General features: G+C 38.7%; 1 protein-coding gene across 2 annotated transcripts in view; it reads right to left on the bottom strand.

Moving 5' to 3' along the window:
• Window positions 1-1,976: 1,976 nt before the first annotated feature.
• The window catches only part of adcy5 (adenylate cyclase 5), a 134,057-nt gene continuing 127,421 nt past the window's right edge, over window positions 1,977-8,612 (bottom strand). For both annotated transcript variants that reach the window (XM_047370666.1, XM_047370667.1), the window contains exon 21: window positions 1,977-7,640. In XM_047370666.1, the coding sequence (XP_047226622.1) occupies window positions 7,512-7,640 (129 nt within the window). In that variant the 3' untranslated portion in view covers window positions 1,977-7,511. The remainder of the gene's footprint in view (window positions 7,641-8,612) is intronic.

The following is an 8,612-nucleotide window of genomic DNA, read 5'->3' as shown; positions in this document are numbered from 1 at the left end:
CAGAAAGCTCCCATTCCAGCAATCATCCATGCAGCCCCTCCTACATGAAAAGCTGACTGCCAGTCCTCATTCTTCATTGAAGTACATTTCTGTTTCTGTTGAAAATCATAAAATAAACTCCATCATTGTGAATTGAGCCAGAAATAAACATCGTTTCTAGTGCAAGAGAGGCCACAGTGAGTGTCCACCCAGGAATTTCCCAGTCGATAGTGATTGGGTTCTGCTAGTGGGTTTTTCATGTTAAAAGGGAGTCATTCCTTTCCACTGTCGCCATGTTTGTCCAGGATGAGGAATTGCTGACAGCTGAGGGTCCTAAGGTAACTTTTTACCAGTTGGCATTTTTAACTTGACTAAGTTGTATTATAATATATACTATCAAGTGAAATAGAAATTATTAAATTGAAATCTAATAATTTATATTTCACCTGATAGTATATATTATATATATATTTAAATCTATGGGGGCACTGTGCCGGTCCGTTGTGGTGAAGAGAGAGCTGAGCCGAAAAGGAAAGCTCTCAATTTACTGGTCGGTCTACGTTCCTAACCTCACCTATGGCCATGAACGTTGGGTCATGACCGATAGAACGAGATCCCGGATACAAGCGGCTGAAATGAGCTTCCTCCGTAGGGTGGCCGGGCACTCCCTTAGAGATAGGGTGAGGAGCTCGGCCATCCGGGAGGGGCTCGGAGTAGAGCCGCTGCTTCTCCACATCGAGAGGACCCAGTTGAGGTGGCTCGGGCATCTATACCGGATGCCTCCTGGACGCCTTCCTTGAGAGGTGTTCCAGCCACGTCCCACCAGGAGGAGGCCCAGGGGACGGCCCAGGACACGCTGGAGGGACTATGTCTCTCGGCTGGCCTGGGAATGCCTTGGGCTCCCCCTGGAGAAGCTGGAGGACGGGGGCCGTGGGAGAGGGACGTCTGGGAGTACGAAATTTAAATCTGTCTAAATGAGTGTCTTACTTTGAATTGATTTCAGTACATATATCTGCATATGAATAACAACTGGTTTGTCTTGTAAATTTCCTTAAAATGATATTTATTGTGAATTGGCACTGTGTAAATAAACTGAATTCTAGGACTTAACATCATAATTGAAGATGCTCTTAATTCAATTAGCCTTTTGCTGCTTTCATATTATATTTTCTAACAGGCAACAACAAGCTACATGTTACCTCAAGACTCAGAGGCTGCACATGACACATGAGGAATTATTATAATTGATGGTTTTTACGGTTGACTCATAACAGCTTTTTTTTCTAAACACTTTCGGTAACTATTACCATTGTTTTTTTCCTTTAAATGTAGGCTGCCAACTTGAATAACATGAATTGTGTCCTTTATGCAAATCTCAGCAGTGATGATTTTGTGGCAAAGCGCACACAATTAGGGCTAATTTTCCTGTCTAAAGAGGTCAAAATCATTATGTCTGAGGATTTTGTTTTGCTCCAGCACCAAATAAACACTGTTGTGCTTCCTGATAAAATACACAATTTTCTACTGAACACAAGTGCATAGCAAGATCAGCAGAATAACGCTGATTAAAGTACCAAACTTGAAAAAACAACTAGTGATTTGACTAATGTATAAATATAGAGATTAATCCTGTAATGAATGAACTAACAGCCAGGGTGCTAATCAGCTCTTCTGTTTCCTGTTTTCCAACCTTTAATCATGATGATACAAAGGCTCCTCCATAGAACAAGTGATGTAGCTCTGCTGCCACCTGTTGGTAGAAGTTAAGCATTTTCCATGACAACAGTTAAGGCTCAGGCATGTTACACACTTGAGCTTTATTAGAGATTCTCATTAAAGCTGTCTTAAGCTTCTAAGGAGATTTTTTATATATATTTGACTCTGTCTGAAACTCTGATATGGTGACAGGGCAGCTTTTACACATAAAACAGAATTTGGACTTGTATCTGTCTGATTTAATCAAACAAAATATTCAAGAAAAAACAAGTGATATCATGTACCTGTGAAACATCTCAGCAATTTATTTTACTGTAAAAAAAGAAATAGTGTTGGAACAAGATAACAAAAAAGCAAAACAACCCATCTGGAGCCGTTTTTATCACAGAGGCTTCATTTCAGAGCCATTATGAGGAATCAGTAGCAGTAAAGCAGACGGACTGCCTCTGCTCCTATAAAACGAGATGAGTCACATATTAAATTAGCTTGTTGTTGATCTATGCCTTATCTCCGGTGATGGCACAGTTATGCTCAATCAACCAAAAAACAGAGGCTTACATGGGCCTAAATGGGCACAACATTCAGTGAGTCAAATAAAATGGCATTCAAAGTTTTAGTTGTGTTGCAGCGGTACAACAGGACACCAAGACAAAGATACCTGGGTAAGATATTGCAAGTTTATTTTTCAGAGATGTAAAACTTGTCAATTTGTTACTTATTTTATTCTACCAGTAAAGTAAAAGCAAAACCAACCACTTAAAAAGTTGGGACCTATTTACATTTATTTTTTACTGCCAGCAAATGATCATGAAAAGACCCAATAATGGTTCTTCAGTGTAAAAACTATTAAATCGTTGACCTTATGTATGTTAAGGCAATAAGAATAACGAGCTGGTATTAGCCGGTCAATCAGTCGCACAGATTTGCTGCTCTTAGTTTGCATATTGTAGTCTGACCCTAATAGAATGATAGGTGGTGCTTGTTTAGTTTCCATAGTAATGCTGCCCATGATTTTCATCACTGAAAATCTTTTCAGACAGAAGAATTTCTCTTTCCTGTAAATAAAGGAAAAGTGTAGGAGGACGGTGCTGCTCTGCCATATGCTCCATATAGCCGGAGAACGCTTTGGTCATTCCGGCACTTTCTTTGGAATCTTATTCTAGGAATTTTAAACCAAAGAAGGGTCAGACAGGAAGTCTTTAACTTTGAAAAACATTGGTATACCTTGATACTGAAAATGCCTATATGTGAATATAACTATTAATTTTCTCTAGATGTAAAACGTGAGGAATGCAACAAAGAGTAACATGTTTTTGTTTTTTTCTGTATTCCATGACATCACTTGGTAACACATTTGGATTATCCATGCTTACATGCATTTTTTGCATTCTTCATGACAAACACTATTAACATTCCTAAAACTATTTTTTTTAAACCAATCAGCTAATCAGTCTGTACAAGCTAAGCATTTTAAGGGGTTCTTAAACATAAAGGGCTTAAACTGATTATTTTCTAACAGTACAGTTTTTAACTTTTGAGCTTGTAAATGTCAAACAGTGAAAAACCGTTGAGCAAGTTTATTATTCAAATTGGCACTTTAACGGGAACTATGAGAATTTTTGAAATTACGCTCGGTGAAAAGGTTATAAGCATCTAATATATTACTGTCTTCATTACTGTAAATCCAGATTAGCTGGTCCAGGAGGCTGAAGCTAACCGCTAGTACGAGAGGGACTGAGACCAAAGAGGACTTCTACCATCTTAAAACAACTCAGAAGCTGATTATTTACATGATAAATGGCGGTAGGAGGTAGTGTGCCACCAATGGTCTGCTTGTGTAAAACGTGCACTGAGAACGGAACATGTTCAGGTTAGAGTAAATTCCTAACAGATAGAAAGTATATAATTCAAAACATTACCAGCTATGATCATTTTATTTTGTCCACAGCTTGATGTTTATGTTCTAAAATTACTCAAGCTAGAAATGCTTTACATGTTCCTTTCTTAGTGCATGTTTCCCACAGGAAGACTTCTGGTGCTGCACCAATTCCTACATTTCCTGTGTAAAATCATGTGTAATCATTGGCTGTGTATAAGCCCCTAATTCAAAGGTGGTGACAATTTAAGAGTTCATTGTTCTTATAAGCCAACATGACCTTTTAGGATTAGAGTTGTTTTAAGACTGTAGAGGTCCACGTTTGTCTTGGACCTTCTCCAACAAGCTGTTACTTCAACTTCTGGGACCAGCTAACCTGAGTTTACACTGAAAGTATTGCAGGTAAGCTATTGACTGCTTATAATGTCTTTACAGAACAACACTTAAAACATTTTTAACTTTCTCTTTGAGTCTGTAATTCATAAAGAATTCATAAACATGGAGTCATTTTACAGATTAATTTTATGTGAACAAATTAACTGATTTAGTAAAAAAAAAAAAAAAAGGGCCAATTGTCATTAATACATTGTATTTGAATTTCCATAAGTAATTAGACTCAAGGACAAAAAATAATCAATCACCCTGTTTCCTCAACCAGTTATCAAAGTCTGACTTTGAACTTGTTGTGACAAAAAGTTCAAGTGTCGTCAGACCCTTTTTGGCCAGACAACACGTTGTCATCAGGGTCAGTTTGTTGACAATACATTGCAGTTACCAAGTTACGGGTCTTTATTCAATTCTTCAACGTTTATTATAGCTTTCATATTTGTACTTCTTGATAAATATTTATAATCCAAAGTAGCAGCCAGCGCTTACAGTGTTTACCGGTCAAAGGTTTTAGAACCACTTTCTTATTTAATGGTGTTCTTTATGTTTATGACTTTTTACATTGTACATAGATTCTCACTGAAGGCATCAAAACTTTGAATATACCCGAAAAAAATACGTTTTATATTTTAGATTCCTTAAAGTAGCCACCCTTTGCTGTGATGACTGAAATATCAACCTCTGGCCGTCTCTCAATGAACTTCTGGGAGGTTCCTTCAAGACTCTTTGGAAAACTATTTCAAGTGACCTGCTCATGGGGAGAACATCAAGAGAGGAAAGTAGTAATCACAGCAAAGGGTGGCTATTTTTATTATTTCACACTTTTTGTTTGTGTGTTCATTCACAGTTTTGTTGCCTTTGGTGAGAATCTACTATGTAAATAGTCATGAAAATAAAGAGATGCATTAAGTGAGAACGTGTATCTAAAACGTTTGACCTGTAGTGTATCTGAAAGCCAGGTCAATTTAACAGCAGTTATATGCATTTGCTTTTGATTCAGTCACACTAGGTGTAGGAGAGACAGTTGCACACTGCATGAATAAAACTTTAACATTTCTGTGCATTCATGAAATTTACTGGCAATAAAAAAAGATCAAATGATGCCGACTTCAATTTCCAAGTATCATGTTTTTTTTATAGTTCATCATATTCTTAGGGGAAAACCTGACACCGTCCTGAAGGTTTTTATAGTGACTGTGACTCATCCAAGGCAAAGCTGTAATTTTTCAATAAGGTTTTGTGTGTGAGAGACAACAATGCAGAGTAACAATGCAATACTGAAGAAAACTGCTTTGATGAGATAAAACAAAAACAAACAAAACAGCAGATAAAAAGTGCACATTTCCACATTATGCTCATCTGTCTATAGGATGAGCATCATCATCGTAGTCGCTCTAGCGTCCGCATTAAAGGCCTCATTGGAGAACATTGGACATTCATTGTGTCGTACCACCTAACTGAGCAAACAAAAAGGGCCCGTTGAAGCAGTGCACGAGGGGAGGGGGACGGCCGAAAGCACTGGAGTGCAAAATGGCATTTGAGCACCGGGGTTGATGCCTTTCAGTTCAAACTGCATTTTCGCTCAGCATGGTGACTCCCTTCTGCTATGACATTGAGATACATTAAAGAGGAGATTGTCAGTGGCTTCTAATCAGCCAGCAGTTGACTTCCAGCAGATAAAAAAATGCTTGATTTGTTGAAAAGAGCAGGAGAGGAAAAGGAAATCAGGAATGTCGATTTGCTGAGATCAGGCAACGCCAGTGAGGGTTTCTGCAGTCTCAACAGAGTGACACAGTATGCACATGTGGATACATACTGGTATTTATACGCAGCTCTATATTATATGAATGTAGAAAATATATAATCTTTAAATATCTCATAGATTTGAGATTTTGAAGTCAAAATACAAAACCACTTTAAGAGTAGAAAAGCTTTTTACTGACATCGTCTTTGTGTTGCAGGGGTGCGTATATATTATTTGTGTGAGGCTAATGGAAAGCTTTATAGAAAACACTAGTGGACTCTCCTATCAAACATAAACTATATACTCTAAGAATGATCCCCTCACTTATGAGAGAAATGGTGTGCAGTAAGCCATACTTGAAAAGATATTCATACTCATTGGGCTTTTCACATTTTGTCACTTAACTGCCAACTTTTATAGATTATTGGCCATTTTGTGTGGTAGACAAACACTAGACAAGGTAATGCATACGTGTGAGTTGTAAAAAAATGCAAAACATGTTCTATTCTAAAAGAAAGGTGTTTTTAGTCATTTTTACTTCGATACTGCGAAATAAAATCCAGTTTAACCATTTGATTCCAGAAGTAACTTTTTTGGTCCTGTACACCATCCCCATTGTGAAAGATGGTGGTGGCAGTGCCATGTTATGGGAAGGTTTTTCGTCAGCAGGAACAGGGGAGCAGGTCAGAGTTGATGGGAAAATAGATGGAGCTAAATTGAGGATTATCCTGATAAAAAGCTTATTGGAAGCTACTAAAGGTTTGGGAGTTTCAAGGAAGTTCTCCTTCCAGCAGGAGAGCAACCCAAAACAGCTTTTGGAATAGTTTATATCAAAGCATAAAATATGTTAGAATGGGCCTTTCATTCCCCCTTTTCCAGTTTAACAGAGCTTCAGTCATTTTGCAAAAGGAAAAGGCAAAATATCTTAGCCTTTATATGTGCAAAGCTGGTAGGAACATACATCAAAAGACCTGCAGATGGCAGTGCAAAACAAATTGACTTTGGCACACCACACTTTCCAGATATTAGCACAAAGTCTATGCTTACATTAATCCTTTTACCTTCTCGTGACAATTATGCATGACTCTGTGTTTGTTTATCACACAAAATCCAACTAAAATAAATTTAACTTTCGTTTGTTAACGGGACAGTATGTGAGAAGGTTCAAAGGGTGTGAATACTTTTGTGAAGAACGTAGGTTACTGCAACTGCATTAATCTGGTAGTGCTTGATGGAGAGATGGATGCATGAACAAGTAGGGCTGCAGTGCTGGCTTTGTGTCTGTACTTGAGAGGTTTGAACCTGTACCACAGCACGTGGAATAAATGTTTTACAAACAGTACACAAAATCATACACATATGCATAAAACGTCCTGGGTTTTACATGTACATATTGTTTATAATCAGCAGGACAAAGGCAGAGAGAAGGATAGGAGGTGACATAACTTAGGTTATCCTGCAGGTTTGTCCAAGAACCCCTCAGAGAACCTGGCTCAGCAAGTTTCTTCCAGGACCCTTTTTGTTTTCCTCCAAGACCTAGCTGGCCAAATCTGTCTTTACGCTCCAATTGAACATCTTTGGTCAAAAAGGCAGACTTGAGCAGACATGCCCCCAGCTGTTCATGGGCTCCCCCTGAAGAAAGCCCAGCTCTAGAATGAATCCTCTCATTCAAAGTGCCGACTGGTTCAAGGAGCGTTCGCTGCTGTGAGGAAAACCTCAGTCTGCTATAAGCTATCAGAGGTCTGTAAGCCAGCTCATTACGAGAGAAGGTGCACAACCCCCCTATGTCTGATTGTCACCTAGTAAAGGTTAACTGCCAGGGGGTCCAGCGGTGAGAAAGTAGGTCATCATCTCTCCTTTCCCTTTGACGGTGACGACGCCTCGGTATTCCAGTGTGTAGTTATAGGAGCTTAGTACCTGGTACAGATCTGTTGTCACCTGTGTGCAGACAGTTTGGTTTAGATTCCAAGTCACTTTTTCTTAAAAAACAGCTTTTGGTTGGCATTAATGTAGCAATATGGAAACAAAAAAGGCATTAGTAAGGACTGTACTATTACTAATAGTTATATGTGAACTAGAACTACTATTCATCATTCGAAGTTTTGCTAGTTTTGCTCTTTTGACCAAACTAGATCAAATGAGGGGCTTAGGTGGTAGGGATTGGTCCAGAACCAGTGGGCTGCTGGTTCGAACCCCCACTCCATCTTAATTGTTGTGTCCTTGGGCAATACACTTCTTCCGCCTGGCGATGGTGGTCAGAGGGCCCGGTGGTGCAGATTGTATGGCAGCCTCACGTCTGTCAGTCTGGCCCTGGGCAGCTGTGGCTACAATGTAGTCTACCACTGTCAGTGTACAAATGGGTGGATGACTGATTGTAGTGTAAAGCGCTTTCAGAGTCCTTGGACTTGATAAAGCGCAATTCAAGTGCAGGCCATTTACCATTTACAATTTATACAGTGGACACCCATGTTAAAATGCCAGGTTTTTAGTGATATAAAAAATTTGTCCAATAAATTTTATTTCAGTACTTTACCCACCATTAATGTGACATATCCTGTAATATTCAATGGTAAAACAAGCAAATCTGTTTAACTGGAAAAATATTGAAAGAAAATTAAAAGATGCAAGAGCTTGGACAGACAATTGTTAAACTAATTTGATCATTTATCCTTTGATTTTTTCCATGTTCCTTGGCACAATAATAAAAGTTATTAACAGTTGGAGAAATTATGTAACGACAGTGACATCACCCTCAACTGATGCTTCTCCAATGTCTTCTACACATGACAACATTCTCAATTATTCACCCTATGTCTGGATTATGGACTAGGGTTAGAAGACAGAAGCCCAGGCTAAAATCTCCTAAATCCTTCTGGAAGAATGCATCATGGCCTGAAAGAATCAAATTTG

The sequence above is a fragment of the Girardinichthys multiradiatus genome, chromosome 7 (genome assembly GCF_021462225.1).
Source record: "Girardinichthys multiradiatus isolate DD_20200921_A chromosome 7, DD_fGirMul_XY1, whole genome shotgun sequence".
NCBI lineage: Eukaryota > Metazoa > Chordata > Actinopteri > Cyprinodontiformes > Goodeidae > Girardinichthys > Girardinichthys multiradiatus.
Note: the sequence above shows the minus strand (reverse complement) of the source record. Positions and strands in the feature narration are given on the sequence as shown.